We start from the raw sequence: 19,865 nt of genomic DNA, 5'->3' as shown, positions 1-19,865 counted from the left end.
CCTCTTCCCTCCTTAGATCAATTGCCCCTGTAATTGTGAGCAATACAACACTGACTACAGTCTTTTCAATATTCCAGTCACTGAAGTTGTAATGCCTTAAAAACAAAGGAACTGGGAGAGGGGATGGTGAAGGGAGAGGGTTGAAGCTGTGCTGTGTCAGGGAAAGGGAAGAGGCCTTTCTCCAGCTCTTTGATGTTGACTCCTGCTGTTCTAAATGGAACCTTACCCAGGAAAATAAATCTTTAGTTAAAGAATACTGCAAACCACAATGGGGTTTTATGCTGGCAATACCAACCCCACACCAGCTTCTAAATCTTAGTTGAACAGAGGGTGAGCAGCAGCAACACTGTGCTGAAATGCGCATTCCTAAAATTCCCCAGCAAATGCAGGCACGCTCAGAGAAGGCAGCTTAGGGGTTATTAGCTGAGAATTCAGGTTCAGATGTTCCATGGGACAGAGGTCAGGGCAGGGATACAACCCCCTGGCTCTCCTGCACATTATTTGAAAATCTTCAAGTGTTCTCAGCACTCTCTGTCCTCTCACTACCCACCATTACACAGAGCGCTTTTTGCTCGTGTTCCTTCAGTTTGTGCTGTCCCTGGGGCTGGAGATCCACACTGCAGCAGCTCCTGGAGATCTCACAGAAACAGCAGCCAGCAGCTCCCACTCTACCCCTGACAACCACTACATCCCTGTGACGAAGGAGAGTATTAATGCTGCAGAAATCAACAAGCCTGCTTGTTTCTTATTCCAAAGCAAAGACAAAGGTGGGGTTTGTTCAGCTAAGCAGAACAGCCAAGCCTTGCAGGGAGGGCAAAAGAACAAGTGGATAATTTTGATTTTAGTTTGGACCAAGTACCTTAAAACAGGATGGACAAAGGAATATTTTCTGAAGAAAAGTTTAAAATTTGAAATGCAGAAGAAAAAATTCAAAATGCTCTACACCTGTTCAGTAACACTGCTCCTCTGGAGACAAAGGGGACTGGGAGGAGGGGATAACACAGAGGAAAAAATCCAGTGCTTCCAGCTTTTATTATCCTAACTTTAGAATAGAATGGAGTCACTAAACCTTTCTGAGTTTTAGAGCATGAGGAAAACAGAAACAAACATTTGATTTTTTGGGTATATTTTAGAAAAATATATGGCACACTACCACTTAAAAGCAAAGCTGAAAGGTAGCAGGGACATAGACAACAAAATTTGAGAGTAAAAGAAGGTCCCTAAATTCCACATATAACAATTGGAGGAAAAGAACTGTAAAGGGGGAGAATTAATTCCTATTATTTGGTAGAAGTTTTCTGATAAATCAGCTTGCTAATCAAATAACACAATCCTTTTTATTTAAAGTTATTCATTTACAGTGTGTAATAGGTACATTTTCAGCCTAAGATTCTGAGCTGCATTTGGCAGCTACAGTGCTAATAATTAACTGCTAAAATATCTTGCTCCTTCAGCTCACCAGCTCCCTTAAAATGTCTTGTGGCAGAAGCCAATGTGCTGTTTGACCAGGAAATCAGTTGTCTTGGAGACATCTTCACATGCTACAGCAGCTCAGTCAGTCACTTTGAGTGACACCACCCAGCAATCTGCACATTACCTTCAAACACAAAATGAGGATATCAAAGCCACTGAAAGAGAAATCATCACCTGCAAGAAACTTGCTGTTCTTCTCTCATGCACTGTTAGCTGAAGGAAGAGCTGTAGCAAGATGAGAGTTCTCACCTCAAAATGCTGCCTGCCTGCGTAATTAGGCCACTAAAAGGCTAATGGTGCTTGCTCCTGGTTCACACAACCATTTATAGGAAAATTATACTCTGTGCTGGTCTAGCAGAATCAGTTTCAGGTCAAACCTGCAGGCATCACTTCTAAACCAGAAGGTTACTATAAGATTAGACAAAGAGGAAATCCAGAAGTGTGACCACTAGCTATAACTAAATCTCTCAGATCAGAAAAAGAGTTACAACTGTAAAGCCATTCTGAAGTACCAGGCACCAATTTACAAAGACTACAAAACAGTTATTACCAAGGTAAACCACTAATCCCACGTTATATGACCTGATTAAATAAGATGCTTATCTTCTAGCCACCTGAATGGAATGCTAAAATGGTGCTATTCTTGGAAAGAAAATGTGGAACCAATCCTGCCCAGCTTCAAGATGCAGACAGGGATGCATCAAACTCCTCCCACCAGCTCTATACACATATGCAAAACACCAAGGCACAAAACAAGACAAATGCCTGACAGATTAGATTCATGCCAGTGCATATCTGGGACCCCAAACAACATGTTTGGGATTCAGGATTACAAATAATACAGCATAATGTCTTTAATTGCCTTCAAAACACCTCTCACATGGCAATAGGCTTCTGTTGAGCTTTCTCCTGCCCCAAAAGACAAGCTGGTGGCCTAGCAGGTGCTGGATCTTGTGCACCAAAACCACCAAGCATCCTCAATTTTCTTCAGCACATGGTGCAATGATCCAACACAGCCAAAACTGACAAGAGACTTATTCCCCTCCTAAGCCTTGAGGGCCACTGGATATGGTGTGCCCTTAAGACCTTATGGAAGCACAGAAAGATGCTCTTAATGTAGCCACATCTTTGCTAACTCAATGACTTCTGAAACCACAGATCTATTAACCCTGGGTCTGCATATTTGCAGCACAAAACACAAAGAAAAGTCTCCTGCATCTCTTTTTCATAGTATCACATATGACTTGGGAGTGCTCCAATTCCTGTTCAAACAGAGGTACATGCAAATGCTTAAAACCTTCAGGAAGAAAGACACAGGCTCTGTACAGAACAATCCTGCCAACAGCTCCAGTTAAGGGTAAAAAGAAAAGCTTTGTCCCAGCTGTAATAAAAGGTTCCCCTGGGCAGCAAGAAGAGTACTTTTGCTCACAGAATATGTGCATCTCAGCTGAATTAGTTAATGTGTGTTGAACACACAGAAAATTGTGAAGTGGTATATAAATGCTAAGGATGGTTATTTATTATTGTCTCAGTGCACAACAGCGGAAACCAGTGCCATTTACAGACACGAATTAAGAACAACAGGAGGTCTATCAACATGCTGTGGGTCTGGGGATTTTCTTCATTTGTCTCCCTCACTCCTGTATCCTTCAGACAGAAATCTTTTCCATAGGACTCCAACAGCCCTCGCCAAGCAGTGCTGGCCTTGGCCCAGTGAAGCCTGCCACACTGGAACAGCCCTGTTGGGAGAGGGTGAGACCTCCACATAGAATAAAACAAAGGCATGCACACATTTTAAGGTAAAGAAAGAGTCACTTAAAAGAAGTTGAGAACTCAGTGACATTCACAACAATAGAGTGATTCAGACATATACAAGCAACGTCTTACAAGACTGGTCTCAGCATAAGAGCAGATTTTTAAACACTGAATTCTTTACCTGAATTTTTAAGAAGTAGTTTAGATAAAAAGATGATTCCAGATTTTTAGGATGAAGGAGTGAGAGGGTTTGTCTACTTTCTAAATTAACTCATGAGTGCCCTAGTTCATAGCCAGGATTTAAGTTTAAGAGGATCAAAATAATTTTTTAAACTTTGATTTTCCAGTTAACTTGTAACTTAACTCTGCAGCTCTGATAGTGTGAAAATAGTTCTGTTAAGTGCTTATAGAGCACATACAAATCTCTCCCCAAGACAATTAAAATACTGCACAGAAAGTCTTTCTTTGATGTTACAAGCCTGTGTCAAATGGGTTGTTTTCACTGTAACATTGTTGCCTCAACTGCAAATTTTGCACATCCACAGACATTCACAGGATATTAAGAAAAAATGCAAGTTCGGGTTCAAACTTTTACAGACAACTTATTACATAATGCAAGCCTCTGAGAGATGCTCAATCAAATTGTAATGGTTCCTTTTTCTCAATAATGCAACTTAGATGTGCATCACAGCTTGCTCATTGGAAAAAGACATGGGCATTTAATTCAGCTTGTCAGAGACACACTGTGCTGGCAGAGACCTGCATTCCTCTTATTTTCCTCAAGTAACTGATTGCTTAGCACATGGTTGTCCTACTCTCTACGAAATACAGATATTTCAGCAACTCAAGCTTTAAGGGTCTTATATCAAGGGGCCAATATCAATACCTGATCTGCCATTCAGCACACTGTATTGCAAGTGTAAAAGATGAATTTCAGAGGCCCTGAAGTGTTGTTACAGTGACATTCCCTTCTCGATTTGCAGAGCTGCACATTTTTTGTTTAATACCATTAAACCAAAAGTTTATTTTAAACAGCAATTCACAGTTCATGCCAGAACAGAAGTAAGCTTTGCTTGTTGTATCTCAAGGACTAATTACTGCAGAGCAGTTTCTCAGCTATCCCTGCATACAGATTTGCATCCACACCCAGGATTCAGAATCACATAGAATGAAGAGGGGTGGGTTTCACAGAATCTGCTGAGTTGGAAGGGACCACAAGGGTCATCAAGTCCAACTCCTGTCCCTGCTCAGCACCATGCCCAAGAGTCACACCATGTGCCTGAGACCATTGCCCAAACTCTTCTTGAGCTCTGCCAGGCTGGTGCTGTGACCCCTTCCCTGGGGAGCCTGTTCCAGCCCAACCACCCTCTGGGGCAGAACCTTTTCCTAATATCAACCTAAATCTCTCCTGACACAGCTTCAGGCCACTCCCTCAGGTCCTGTCACGGTCAGCACAGAGAGGAGATCAGGGCCTGCCCCTCCTCTTCCCTCAGGAGGAAGCTGTGACTGCAGAGTCTCCCTCAGCCTCCTCCAGGCTGAACAGACCAAGTGCCCTCAGCTGCTCCAGTTTCCCCTCAAGCTCCTTCACCATTCACAGCCCTCCTTTGGATGCTCTCTAATGATTTGGTGTCTTTCTTGCATTGTGGTGCCCCAAACTGCCCCAGCACTCGAGGTGAGGCTGCCCCAGAGCAGAGCAGGACAATCCAATCCCCTCCCTTGCCAGGCAGGTGATGCTGTACCTGATGGTAAGGTAATTAGGTTGTTACCTTGTCATAAAAGAAAATCAGATTCAACAAGCAAGAATTTCATCTCATGAAGCTGTGCTGGCTGTGATCAATGACTGTGTTGTCTTCAAAGTGTTTTTCAATACCTCCCAGAATAATCTTCTCCATAACTTAACAAAGCACCAAAGTGAGACTGACAGGCCTGTAGTTTCTGGGGTCCTCTTTCTTGCCCTTCTTGAAAATCAGGAATGTTTGCCAGCTTCCAGGCAGCTGGGACTTCTCTGGATTCCCAAGACCACTCGAAAGTCATTAAGAGAGGTTTTGTGACAACATCAACAGGTCTTGAAAAATTCTTCGATGAATCCTATCAGGCCACACAGATTTGTAAGGATCCAACTGGAGCAGCAGATCCCACACAATTTCATGGCTGACTGGGAGTGATAGTTGTCTCAGTCATGGTCCTCCAGCTCAGGGCACTGAGACCCCCTTGGTCCATCATTCCCCATTCCAAACTAGTGTAAAGCTCTGTCAAGGACCACCTCTGGATCAACAGAATCACACCTTGCTCTGATTGCTGGCAAAGGAAGAGGTGCACTGAGAAGGAAATGAGGGCATTTCCCTGCTGCTCACAGGACACCCCTTATTTCATCTGAAGCAGGCAAATGTTAGCTCCTTTGTTTGCTCTCAACTCCAGATTCCTCAGTGTGCCAGACAATCCTGTACAATTGTGCTCAAGAGTGGCAATGTACAAAAAAAGTTTACATGAATTGGTCACAAAGTACCTACAAGAGCTTGCAAGCTCATGTAAAATGCCCTCTAGAACAGGTTCCTGTTGCACTGAGCTAGGGACAGAGATTAGAGTTATCAGCTTTGACACTCAGCAGGAATGTGTCACAAAGGATTAAATCATTATTTCATGAAGTGTCAGCAAACGCAGCTTTCCTGCTGTTCTACCACTAACTTATACATTAATTAGTGAGGTACAAAACAAACACAAAATATCTCCAAGCACGTGCCTGTGGATGGGACACAGCCAGAGCTATCAGCACAGGATTCATTTCCAAAAGGAGTCACCCAAAGCATCACAAAGACATAGCTCTTCAGACTATTAAAATGCAAAGAGCAGAAATGCTGAAGGGAAACATACAGAAGCTAATTGCAACATTTGTCTCAGCATTTTTGGTAGATGTTTAGTACTACTCCTTCACAACCTCAGAACCTGATTTCCTAAACCAGGTCATATATGCACCACTGAATAAAAACATCCATCCTTGAGAGGGGGTTGTGGAGCAGTGCCAAAAGACCCCACAAACAGGAACAGGAGAGACAAGACATTTTAGAACAAAAAACCCACACTGCCTAGCAGATTATGCAGTAAATCAAGAACTGACTTTGTTATTTCCAGATGAAAACTGAAAGTGTTTGCTAGCTACTCAGTAGTTCTGGACCAAATCATTTCTGAACTCTCACTCCATCAGTGGGTAGAAGTTCTGTATGGTCTGACTGCAAGCCACATAAAGAAGCTCTTGGCAGATCAATGGCATGCCACACATAAACCTCTACTTTTCTCCTAAATTATGGCCTTATAAGTGTGTCATAGCATGGCAAAAAAAAAAAAAAAATCACTGTTAATGGTATCCAAGAAGGATTTCTAGTTTTGGCCATGTCTTGTATTTTTCCCTTGCCTTCTGTCCCAAACTGCTGCCTTCTACTAAGTGGCATTGCCTGACACTGCTAAACTGCATCACTATGCACACTACGGACAGGATGCATTATTGAAACTAATTTGTCCCAATTTTGCTTTGGGGTCCATTCAGTACAAAATAAGATTACTTGCTAGAACTGGGTTAGGTTGTAATCTCTCTCATAGAGGTTGAATTGCACTTGATCTCAAAGCCACTAGATCAACAACAAATGACAGATAACTATTTGCCTTCATTATTTAAATACTTTTCATGGCAAGACTCTCAGAGCCAGAGAGTCTTTACATGGGAGAGTTGCATGATTTAACCATCCTGTCATGAAGAACTGCAGCACCACTGTGTTCCACTCTTGCAGTACCACCCCAGCTTTCACAGACTGCTGGAGCACAGGAGACAAGGAAGGCTTCTCATAGTACCAGGCCCCTACTACATATGATTATATACTGAAACTTGCATAGATCTGTATAAATTTGGGGGCAGTTCAGAACAGAGGTCTAGGGTGTCCTCACTCTGACTCAGTGTTTCACCCACAGAATGATTTTCTTAGGTTGAAATAGATGCCACCCACCTCCTGTTCTACCAGCTGAAGCCACCCAATGCTGTGAAAATGTCTGCCCACAGCCCTAAACATGAGTGGGTGGCAGTAGCTACCACTGCTGTGTCAAAGACATGGATATTATGAACCTTAGAGCAACCAATCACCCCCACTCAATGGTATTTGTACTTTTGACACCAGCATGCTGATAACAAAATATGTTAACAACCTTCTAATTAAATGCTTTCAATTAGGTTAAAATCAGATTGTCTGACAGTTGAAACAATGCATTAATAAGATCATTGTGACTTTCTTAGCATCCAGTGTTTATTAAAAGCTCAGAAGTCAAATATGTTGGGGAGCAGGGAATCTATCTTCTTCAAACTGAATGCTTCCTATACAACCACACAGTCACTGAAATAGTGCCTTGAAAGAACTGCAGAAAGTTTATCTACTGTAAAAGTACATGATTCAGAGACCTGCCAGTTTGGTTGAAGCACTAAGGCACAGATTAATCCACTCAGTCCAGGACAATTGCTATTTACAGTAAAAGGGAACACAACAGAATGGTGGAAATGAAAGCAAACAGTGGAGTTCTCTTAATGAAACATAGCAAAATCCATAGCTGCATCTGTCAATTGGAACATCAGCTGCTGCTGAAAGATTTATTTTGAATGTCTCATAAGCTGCCTTCCAGTTCTGTTAGAAAAACAACAAAAAAAACCCCAAAAAACCAAAAAGAAATCAATGACAAACAAAAAGCAACCCCCCCCAAAAAACCAATCAAAATAAACCACCAAGAACACCTGACTGTCATCTTTTTGTTACTTAGACAGTAAGAGAAGTTTGTGCTAACAGAAGTCATAAAACTTCACTGGATATAAAATCCATGGTTAAGATGGGGAACCTATGAAATATGGTTGTGAGTTCCAATAAAGCTACAGTTCAGCTCCTGAACTCACACCACGCTACGAGTCACCAGGACAAGACTCAGACCAATGACTTGGGCCATGCAGCCAGAGGTCATTTTTCAGCTCTCTCACCCTTGTTCCCATGCAGGCTCACTGCTCTTTTCCCAATAAAGGACATTCTGTCAATTCAGCCTCCAAAGCTGCTTTCTGCTTAGCTCCCATGATAGGTCTTCTGCTTTTCCAAGGGAAAAAAAAAACCTCCAGATACTCCTCTTGACTTCCCCAGAACTCCACCTACTCCACTTCTTGTTTCATACCCCAAAGACAAGCAAATTAAAGACAGTCTAAATGTAACATATTATGCTGTACACATTAAGGGAGTGTCACTCTCAAAGAATTTTCTCCTTGTTCAGAGGATAGCAGGCCAAGGTACCAATGGCCAGAATTAATGGTTTTCTTTTAAGACATGGAACTTACCACCCCAGCTGTTGCTATGGGAAAACCCAGAAGATGTGTCATCCTATATAATGCACTCAACTCTTAAGCTTCTTTCAGAGCAAGTGATCCACAGCTCTTGCTTCTCAAGTGAGCTTCATACATCAGCATCACCCAGACAAAGGTGATGGACTCAACAGCAGGTCATTTTTCTTAGACTCACAGAAACTTGACAGGTCTATTCCAGAGCCTCTACCTGCAGCTGCCACCACAGGGTTTCACACAGATATGCTTGGAAGTGCAATTTGCCATCTCAATCACTGTTCACAGTGTCATGCTGAAGAAGCCCTTGGAACTCAAGACCCCTTGACTGGAGGTGAAAGGCAATCTTGGCCTTAGCCACATCTCTTCCTGGCACTCTCTCACCTAACCAACCCTGCAGAGTACAAACAGGGTCTGACCTGGGCAGGAGAAGATTCCAGAGGTGTGCCCTGGAAAACCACCTTTGCAGCAAAAGGACTGGGACACGCCCCTAAAGGTGCAGCTCAATGCAAAAGTGCACATATCAAGGCCCAAGAAAAAGTGCAAAAATTTCAGCTGTGCAGGAGACAAAGCAGGAACCTGGCATTTGTGAAAGAAAAATTACAACAGACAAGCCCAACTGTAAAAAAACTGATCAGCTTGGAGATTCTCTTTGAGAAGTCCAGGCAGGACTTTTACCCTCTGAGTTTCCTCTAGACTGGACATTGTTGGTGGGCTACTCTGGGTCTCTGAGTACACATCCAAGCTGCAGATTACCAAAGCTATAATAAAACATGTCCTCCAGCCTTCCTGAGCAATGCCGGAGTCATCTTTAATTTAGCTTCACCTATAAAAGTAGCCAGCTGCTTAAAAGAAAGTTGAACAACTGGTTTCTAACTAGAATTGCCCTAAATATTTTAGCATTCACACAAAGCCACATAGGAAAAAAAAAAGGAAAAGTCAAAACCTCAACAACTCCTGTATCCTGGTTACCGCTGTAATTATAAAATTGCCCTTAAAACATAATTGCATAATTGGGCTTGGCAAGTATTCTCCCAAATCTTTTACAAATATTTCCACAGACTGAAAGAACAGGAGGTGGGCAGTCTGACAAGCCTGCCATGAGAATTTGTGCCCTCAGGACATGTTCCTAGCTATTACACTAAATACTTTGCATCACAGACTAATGTTTCAAAACAGTAGTTGAGCAAGTAAAATACCAGCATCTTAAAACAAATTGAGACAAATATTTTCAATCTATTTTCCCTGATGATACATATATGGACCAACAATCCCTTTGAACAAAGGGACAGAGAAGGCTACAAAACCTTTTTTAACTAATTCCCAGTGAGAAGAAATTGGTTGATTTATGAAAGGTACAACCAAATAGAAGCTACCAATGCTTTGTAGCCTTACCTTACCAGTTCAGTACACTGTCCCCTAATTAAGAAAGGCAAAACCACCAAGAAACCCCCCAGCCTTAAATGCAAATACAGAAACATGTGGTCTGCAGGGAGAGGAGACACAAGTGAAGCCAGAAATGAAATCTGTGATAGAGTAAGGTTGTTTTTAACAGCTGTGCATTATGCATTCAGCAGCACAGGGAATGCCAGCAGGGAGCCTTTATTAACATAGGCCTCAGAGTACAGTGTGCTCCTATCATGATTGGCTTCTCTTGAGAGAAGGCACACACACACAAAAGACTTAACCCTAGAGAGATCACTCCAATCCTGTTGCTATTTCATCAGCTTGACGCTACAACAGGAAGCAGAGAATTTCCATGATGTATCCTAGACACACACCTAAACAGGTAACACTTCAAACAATGTCTGAAATCTAATCTACAATAGATTTTATCAGCAAGTTATGGCAGGTAGGGAAGGGGAGGAAAAAAATGCCACACAAACCCACACAAGAGTCACACTGCCAATGCTGTTCTGCTACACAGACCTCAGGTACAGGGGGAAACTGGAAAATTCTTCCCTCGTAGAAGCTGCTGACAAAGGCAAGCTAATGTGAGGACACCTGTGTTGTCAGCACAGCAATCTGCACCTCCAGAGCACATATTTTAGGGGCCCATGAGTCCAGGAAACAGCTGGAAGCCTTGCTACAGATGCAGGGGCTCAGCAGGGTAGCTCACTCCATTTGGGAATCTGGTATTTGCAGCAGAAATAATTTGCTGATGCCAGCCCTGCTTCCACTCTGAGACTTGCCTCTATCACAAACACTTGCTAGCATACCCAGCACAGCAGCAGGCAGACACCAGAGAATTAGGAAATGATCTCAGAATAGGATCACCACCTCTCCTGTATCAGGTGCTGAGACAAGCTCTCTAGAGGTCTTGTCAACAGCTCCAAGCTGCAGCTGGCTGCAGATGCTCCAAGTATGGCCTGCCCTGGTGGGCACTTCCCACAGAAGTAACCACTCAAGTGACAAAAAGACACACTAGAGGCCTTAAAACCCCAAAAGGCCACTTTAGCACCAATTTGAACTCATCTGTTCCTTGATTTGATTTCTCAGGAAGGAGAATGGCATGAAATGTCCTAAGCATCTGTCTTCTGGTTCTGCTGAGAAGTCTCATAGTAGGAAATAGAAACAAAACACCAACCTAAAGAGCTTGAAAACTGCTCTAGACGACTGAACCCTGATGTGTACCTGGAGTGCTATATAGTCTGTACTAATTCATATATCTTTGTTCCTTTCTCTTGTTACCATATAAAATTCTGGAGTCGGTATTCCAAACAACATGAGCTGGTTTGAGGCAGCAATAGCACTAGAAATTTCAAGGAGTTATTTTATATGCAATGTTCAATTATGTTCTCTCAAGAGCATTAATATATGGTTTTTTTTAAGCCTACAACATCTGTGCATGAAAGCACTTTTTACTTAGGTGTTGAACAGAAAGAGACAGGCAGTGTTTATTACAGAATTTCCTGAAAGTACTTGTACTGCAAGAATAATATCCTCTAGGTCAGATACCCTTAAATGGTTTTTAATATGACTGCTATGCACCTCCCATCACAATGGCAGCAAGTACTTTAAAAATCAAAATATCGTTGACTGTAATGTCATCATTTGATAAAAATACTCCTTTATCACTTTTTAAGCACAAGACCCCCCCAAAACTGAGTCATCAGGGGAATAAGTAGTTAGCTCCTTTCATGACTAGCAGGTACAGACTTGGTCTCTCAGCCTCTCTTAGTCAGCCCTCTGCCCAGCACACAAGACTGTCTTTTCTCCACTCTTTTTCTTGGTTCCCACAGCCTTTCCCTCCTCTGAAGCTCAACCATACCTGAATCAAAGAGACAAGAATTTATCAGGCATAGCTCAGTGTGAGTACAGGAATTTACTAACAAAGGCACCAAAATACACCTGTTGTTTTGGTATAGGGTGTTGGCAAGACCATATGGTCTTGGTGACTGTGAAAGGGACTGTGAATGGCCAGGAACCACCCACATTCAGAAAACACTCACTTCCCCCACCAGAGAGGTAAGTCATTTGCAGTCCTCTTCTAATACTTGGGACACAAGATTTTGGACAAAACCACGACAAGTAGTGCCTCTCCCTAATTTTCTCACAGTCCAACTCTTTAGATCTCCCAGAGTTCAGTTACTTAAAGCCAGGACAAGACAACACAGCTGAAAAAGAGTTAATACAAATTAAAAGCAAAGTCTGACCTAGAGGGCAAGCCGTGCAGAGTACAAACATCTGAGAATCTTCACAAGGTCTCCTCACCTATCATTCATCCACCAATTATACACCAGTGTAATTAAATCAGGAAAGCTATGTTTAATTTTCCTATCATCACCCGACGAGATAAGAGCAGTACGTATGGGAGAGACCAGGCACAGGGGAAAGAGCTATTTATTAATAAGTTAAATCCTTTTAGATTTAAGAGCCTCTCTTGCTAAGAAGGATCTGATCCACAAACACAACTTCTAGGGTCTAATGCATGCAAACCAGACATGTCATCTCCATTTCTGTCCTGGGCTCAGTCCTCAAGTCTCTTCTTTTATTCAGAAACAAGACTTACTGAAAATTATCATGTACAACTTAGACAGAAATAAGTTTTTTGTTGAAACCAATGGTTTAGCTATACATTTAGAACTGAAGAATGCTCATCTCCCAGTCATTATATTAACAAAGACAACCACATTAATTTACATTACTTCTAAACAGCCTAAGGCTCCCTGTTTCATGAACAGCAAGGCATTAGGGTGTATTTGCAGAAATACAAGGCATGCTCCAGTTTATTCTTCTTTCTTCTATTGCTTTCTCCTACACGAGGCAGGAAGAAATTCTGTGATCCCTGTACCTTGCAAAGACTATTAATGCTTAAACAGGATCATACAAAGCGTTCTCTACTTGCTAGCCACAGCAGCTATTGCTTTTTTCTCTCCACTCTTCTTTGCTCCATCCCATCCAGCCATGTTTCCTCAGCCAGTTATTTAAAGCCCTGATTGAAAAATGTATCAGATCATAATACTGGATGACTTCCACCAGATCATGCTTTTAAGAAAAAAAATCCTACAGGCTTTGAGGCAACCCTGGCTTCACCACATCTTTTTTGTTGTTGTTTAACTGGGAAGGGGGAAATATTTATAACTGCGACTATAAATATACACACTACTGACTTTTCAACTTGTTGTCCTTGGTCTCAGTCTAAATTTAGTCTGCTATATCCTGTCCAGCCCTTGGTGAAAAAGCAATACACATATAAAATTGTGCAAATCCCATACAGTGGGCAATTGTACTGATCCAGGTACCTTACAAGATAACCAGTGGGACAGACAGATTCTCATAGCCATCTATAGAGGAACTGGTCTATCATAGAGACAATCCTTTGAGACAGAAAATAATAATCATTGCAATAGGACAGCTCTGTGGTTCTGGATGAGAAAAGTGATGTAGGTTATTCAGAGTGTACATGTAGATCATACACTTGGTTTGTACCAAGTATGCTTTAAGGGTGAATGTGCACCTCTGAGCTACAAAGAACCATTCACCCGCCACAGCAGCTGTTTACACAAAAATGTTTGAGAGAACGTTTAGGACAATAATTGAAACTTGGATGACTGATTTCAAGGTCTAATCTGCATGCTAAAGAGCATCCTTTTGTATCCTGAAAGCTTTTATTCGTCTAAGTGATTTCTTCGTCAATTCATGGTAAATATTTATCAGAAACTGACTACCTGGAGAATCAGAGCTGTTAGTCATTCTACTGTTACTCTTAGGAAGCCTTAGTCATGCTAGAGCCCAGGTGATTTCCGCAAGGCCAACACATGCTTCACCCCGGTTTAAGGATCCCTGCCTGCGATTCAAAGTTTCACACAGATGAAGACTCCCCCGCCACAATCTGACTTGCTCCACTCGCTGCGAGTTTTGCAACCTAAGCAAGAAAGGCAGTTCGGGAGATGCTCCTGTACAAGCATCCGCCGGTCTAATAACCAAAATAAGCGGTCCAGAAAAAAAAAATTAAAAATCTGTGTTTCCTATGTCTCGACAATTGGGGGTAAAAACAATAAAGGGCCGGACTCGCCTCGCCTGCAGCCCTGCTGGCTCGGCGTGTTTCTCGGGCACCGGTCAGCTCTGCGACCCAGCCTTTCCTCTGTGCTTATAAACACATCGCTGCCAAAGGCTAGTCGGATAGGACAGGAAAAATTAGTTTCCTGGGGGTGAGAGCCGCCCTGCGACCGGGCCCCCCCCAGCCCGGCGCGGGGAAAGGGTCCGCTGGTGCCGCACGGCCGGGAGCCCTGCCCGGGGGTCCCCGGCCGGCATCGCCCCCGCCCCGCCCCGCTCGGTCCCTGCCCTACCCAGCATGGAGAAGATGAAGTCCTTGGCCGTGTGGATCTCCAGGGCTCGCTGGTCGTCGTACTCCCTCTGATCGTGCTTGGTGAATTCCTGGATGAGTTTATTTAATTCCTCCACCCTGGCTCCCGATCGGAAATCCAGCTCCGGGAAGGGAGGCTTGCTGGTGGTGCCGGCGGACCCTGCCTTGCTGGCGAGAGGCGCCGCCATCTTCATGCAAAAAAAAAAAAAAAAAAAAAAAAAAAAAAAAAAGGAAAGAAAGGGAGAGGGAAAAAAAAAAAAAAAGGAAAAAGGAGGGGTTTGCACTGTTGAAATGGAAGAATGCGAGCGGCGGCGCAACGGCAAAGCGCGGGCGCGGGGCTGGCCGCCGGCGCTGCTGAGCCCGGAGCGGCGCCGGCCGCCGCGATCAACAAGCGGCCGCGCGGGCTCGGCCCCCGCCCGGGCTCAGCCCCCGCCCGCGGCACCGCGGAGCCGCCCGCCCGCCGCGGGGAGCGCAGCACGGCACGGCACAGCACGGCACGGCACGGCGGGGGCTGCCCGGGCCGCGGGGCGGGGGGGTGCTCCGCTGCCGGCGTCACGGCGGGCGGGTGCCGAGGCTGGAGCCAGACCGCTGGCTCGGGATAAAATTATCTTTTTTTTTTTTTTTTTAACTTAAATTTATTTTAAACTTCAGCAAAACCCTTGTCCTGAAAGCGGATTAATAACTGGCTCTGAACTCTGCTCTTCCCACATGTTCCCAAAGCGTTCTGTGTTTATTCCTTTTAGCTTCTTATGCTATCTTGAAGGCTGCTTTTGATATACATATATGTATATATATAAGAAATTATGTTATGGTATGTCCTGGGAGAAATGACCAAGATAAAGTACAGTAACTCCTGCGCTTGAGACCAACCCTGCCTCGAAGCTCCCGGGAGCCACATAGACAAAGGATAGGAGGGGAAATGGGATCTCGGAAGACTTGCCTGAGGTCAAGTAGCCTGGGGCAAGGAGCCCAGACCTCTCATCTTCATCCATTTCTCCCATCGACAAGACTACACCCTTTTCTTCTGTATGTCATTTTAATGCCTTCTAACTTTTCAAACTGCAGTGGTTTTTCTCCCTTTAGCCTGATCTTCTGTGCCTTGACCCATCATTGAACATATACAGCACTATCCATTACATGTATTAGTGCATCCACTGGAAGAACTGTCTGTCTTTCTGCCCAGGGAGCGTACAAATACATTGTTTTTGTCTTCTGTAGGGCAGAAGAACTGCTTGAATATGTAATATCCTCTCAAGATTCTTGGCAGGAAACAAAGCTTTCAGCTCAGTCTCAGACTATGGTAAAATGTGTCTACCAAAATCAGACATGAGCATTTGGATAAATAATTGGATAATAAATAAATAAAGCTCAGCGTGAAGAGGTCACGGGCGGATGTGAAGAGGTTACAGGTTTGCCTGATACATTGTAAATACAGATGCCAGTCTTTAAACCTGAGCTTAGGGATGTTGCCTAGCTCCTCTGAACCACTACCTTGATCTGAAGTGGAAGTTCAGCAGAAGGGTAGGTTTGGACCCTGTAACAGAAACCACAGACCATTCAAGCAGAACACCTGGTACTCTGGCTTTGTCCTGTAGCCACTGATACCGTTTCGGGCACTGATATGCTCATTATCTAAGAAATGATGTTCCGGAGGTACAGGCAGGAGTGAGTGTGTGTGTGTGTGTGTGCACATGCCCTCTGCTGGGTACGCGGGCCCTGTTGTGCTCAGACACTCTCACAGCCGACTGGCACACATCGACTTCGTTCACCATCGGAGCCTCGGTGATCAGCTGCCTTGTCACATGAACCTCTGACTAGCACCTTGTCTGACTTTGACCAACCACCTCTCCTTTTTCTCCCTCCCCAGCAAAGCCTACAGAAAAACAAAAAACCAATGAACTGATGGCAGTAGCACCGTGCAGGATCTGACTTGCAGGAGAGCAATCAGCAGTGTGCGGTGTGGGTGGCCTGCCCTGAGGGATTAGTTCTGCTCGCCCGGCTCAGCCCATGGCCTCCACTCTGGGCTGCTGTGGTCACTGCCTGGCTGAGCTCTCTTGCCTCCTGCCCGGGTTTGAGAGCCCTGGTGCTGTTTCCCCGCAGTGTTTCTTGCCGGGGTGACAATCTCATACAGGCGGACAGCTCCCTCTGGTGATAATGCTGCTCCCACAGAAGTCACAGTAGCTCCTGAACCCCAAGCCACTGCAAGACCTGCTCTGTCCGTCTCTGAATACCTCTAAGTCTCCTGTGTGCCCGTCATAACCATTTTTAGGTGTGTGGGTCTCCTTGTTTCCCTTTCACGTGGTGCAAACCTCCAGCAGCTCTGCCACATGCATCACGGGCATCACTTGGGCAAAGCAGACAGATCTTTCTATACCAGTTCCAGTTTTCATCCCCAATCCTCTTGCCTCATCTTTTTCAAGATGATGATCTCCACAAGCTTCATGGACCAGATAACTTTCTTTCCTAACCATATCCTATTTGCTGCATCATATTTCAATACTAGAAGTTCCAGTCATTTCTTTATGAGCATTTTGTCTCAGATTCTGTCTTTCAGTGGGCCTCCAAAATGTCCCATCAACTCTCCACCCACATCAACCATAGACTTGCATTATCATTTCCCTCCCTCTTCATTTAACAGGTCTAAATCCCATTCAGTGACAACTTCATAGCTAGCTTTCATTGCCTGAATTCACTAAGCACCTGTGGAAAACATGAAGTACTTCAGAAACAGCTAACACCAGAAGCAATGGTGATTTCAGTTTGTCTTTTTTAATGACACCTCTGCATGAAGTTATAGTCACCTTCATACTTAGAGAAAATTTCCATTATATCAGGCTCATAGCTGCTCCATGCTTCTTGTTCACCTGAATTTGTTTTATTCCTGGTACCATGCATTATTCAGAAATTGCTCAGATCCAAAAACTTGCTTCATTCAGTGTCTGAGCTCAAACCAAGACTGCTCACCAAGAGCAGCATTCAAGCAAGCAGCTTTGATTTTGTTCAAAAGTCTCTGACAGGTACTGCACCTCACCTCAGTGCTAAGATAAATTTTGCTTCATGAAAAGCAGTTGTACTTGTAAAAGATCCTTCTTACCACCTTCTCTAGAAACCTTTGAATGGGCTTGGATTCCTCAGTGGCAAGTGGGATCTGCCTCACCATCATGTGCTTGTTAATACCCTTGAAACTGCATCAGCTTGCAATTTTACCTCATCACATCAGTGTAATTTAAGATCTCTGAATAAATACACAGTTAATTCAAGTCTTACGTAAATCAAGCACTGGGGATTACTTGAGCAAATAAATGAGAATGAGATTGCAAATAGTGTTGGCCCAGAGTTTTCCACCAAATCTTTTTTCTTTCTTTCTGAAATTGAAGTCTTTGTGGAAAAAATGCAGCATCCTCAAAGCTCCTCTTGTGAGCATTATCTGGGATCTGGAAGGAACCTACAGCCTCTGCTGTGCTGGCCCCAAGACTTGCCAATGAGTACATTCACCTTATTCAGGGTAGGGATTGACAACCTGGATTACTAAACCGCTTCTCACCTGCACTAGGATCTGTGCTCTCCCTCTCACATTCACCCTTCCTTTCTCCCATGTGTTCTCTCTTTCCTTCAAACAGCCTTCCTCTTTTCCTCCTTCAAAAAAGACTTCCTCTTCCTTTTTTCTGGCAGAACAGATACCCTCTTTCCTGTGCCAATTCCAGCATTCAGAAATACAACATGCCACAGAGAAATGATGTGAAAGAGAAGAAATAACTATTCTCACTTCTGTAGCATGACCTAGGACCTCAAAAAGCTTTTCACACTTGAATAGGCTGTCTCAAAAAACTGCTGGATAGCAAGTGAGTATTAGTACCATCATCCTAAGACTGACAAAACAGTATTGCAGTAGCTATGAAGAGCAATTGGCCCAGGGTACCAAGGGAGAAAGACCAGGCAACTCACAGCCTGGTGCTCAGTGCATTTCATTTAGGTGCTGTAAACTGTAGAGGGAATTAATTGGAACAAGATCCAGAAATAAGATGGAGCCTGAGATACATCATAGAATATTTCACTGCAGTTGGTAATTAGAGCATGATGAAAAATGAGCTAAATTCATCCCTCATTTCATGGAAATTGTACCCAGTTTTTAAAATTTCAAAGTAGACTCCAGAAAGACCTCCCTTTTCTGTACTTAGCACTGCAGCAGCTGTAGCTCAAAGCTTCATGTGGCATGGGACTTCACCAGGAACAAAATTGCTGACTGGAAGTGCTCTATTTCCTCCATCTGGTGGCTGCAATTTCTGCTTTGTATTATTACAGTGCCTTCTAAGCTGTTCAAGAGTCCTTTGTGCCTTGTGCTGCACAAACCTGGTCCTGGCCTATAGAGCAGGCTGTCTGTGCAGATAAGAAGAGTGACAGAGCAGGGAATTAAGCTGCTCACATGGAGAGAGTCGCTCAGTGGCAGACCAAGGATCCTGCTGTGCCATCTTCCTCCCTCTCCTTCACTGGCTTTGCACTCAGCTGTGCTCTTCCTATTGATAGCTGGATCCTGGCCAAGACTTCTCCCTTTTCTTCTGCCTGTACACTTTCTCTGTGGGACCTCAATTCCCAGGTCTGCACCAGTCCCAGTAGGAAGGAGCCCACAGAAGCACCAAACCTGGTTTCACATAATTCAAGACCTCACTTTCATTGAGTTGGTGATATCCTAGTGTACTGCAGCTGCTTCACCACTCTTCAGATCTTTCCCTCCATAGCAGTCCCTTGTCTGGTTCTGTAGCAAAGCATTTTTGGGACTCCTGGACAAAACTGGAATGTCACAGAATACTATGATGTAACCAAAGCACTCCTTGTGCTTCTTTGTGCCAGGTCCTCCTTTCCGATGCCAGAAACTTTGCCTGTATTTCATACACCTCAAAAACATCTTCAAAACAGCACTTACAGGTAGCAGTCTTCAGGCTCCACAAGGCTGGGATCTGCAAAAGCTGGGTTTAATGCAGACTCAGGGCACGCAGGGTCTGTCAGATGAAGTCTGGACTAAGGATGTTTCCCTGGCTCTGCTTGTCAAGTTACATGCTTCAAAGGGGCAAGAGTTTGAGGAGCTGCAGTCACAGAGCCCCATCACAGCACTTCCAGACTCTGGAGATCTGGAACTAGCAAGGAATTGGGCTCCTGTTTTGTATTCACCAGTCCTTCTTGATTTGCCCCATTTTTAGGGTAAAATCAGCTCATAACTATATCATCCTAATAACTAATGTCATGAACTCCATTAGTTTCACCACCTGGAGCTGTCTCCACATGGGACATACAGGGTCACAACTATTAAATTTGCCAGCCAAACTAGTATGGATTATACTCAGCTGTGTCCCTCTTCAAACACCTAGTGTGCCCCAGGTGTCTCCCAGAGACAATGACAGGCTCTTCTTCCTCCTTATTCCCCCTCCATGAACCACAAATTTTGTGTCTGGAGCTAAAAAATCTGCACGATTTACGGGCACA

At 43.9% G+C, this 19,865-nt stretch overlaps 1 protein-coding gene across 1 annotated transcript in view; it reads right to left on the bottom strand.

Moving 5' to 3' along the window:
- The window catches only part of MB21D2 (Mab-21 domain containing 2), a 59,100-nt gene extending 44,485 nt beyond the window's left edge, over positions 1-14,615 (bottom strand). Inside the window, exon 1 of the mRNA XM_054639387.2 lies at positions 14,371-14,615. Within this exon, the coding sequence (XP_054495362.1) occupies positions 14,371-14,581 (211 nt within the window). The 5' untranslated portion in view covers positions 14,582-14,615. The remainder of the gene's footprint in view (positions 1-14,370) is intronic.
- Positions 14,616-19,865: the final 5,250 nt, after the last annotated feature.

This window comes from Agelaius phoeniceus, chromosome 10 (genome assembly GCF_051311805.1).
Source record: "Agelaius phoeniceus isolate bAgePho1 chromosome 10, bAgePho1.hap1, whole genome shotgun sequence".
NCBI classification, from domain to species: domain Eukaryota; kingdom Metazoa; phylum Chordata; class Aves; order Passeriformes; family Icteridae; genus Agelaius; species Agelaius phoeniceus.
Note: the sequence above shows the minus strand (reverse complement) of the source record. Positions and strands in the feature narration are given on the sequence as shown.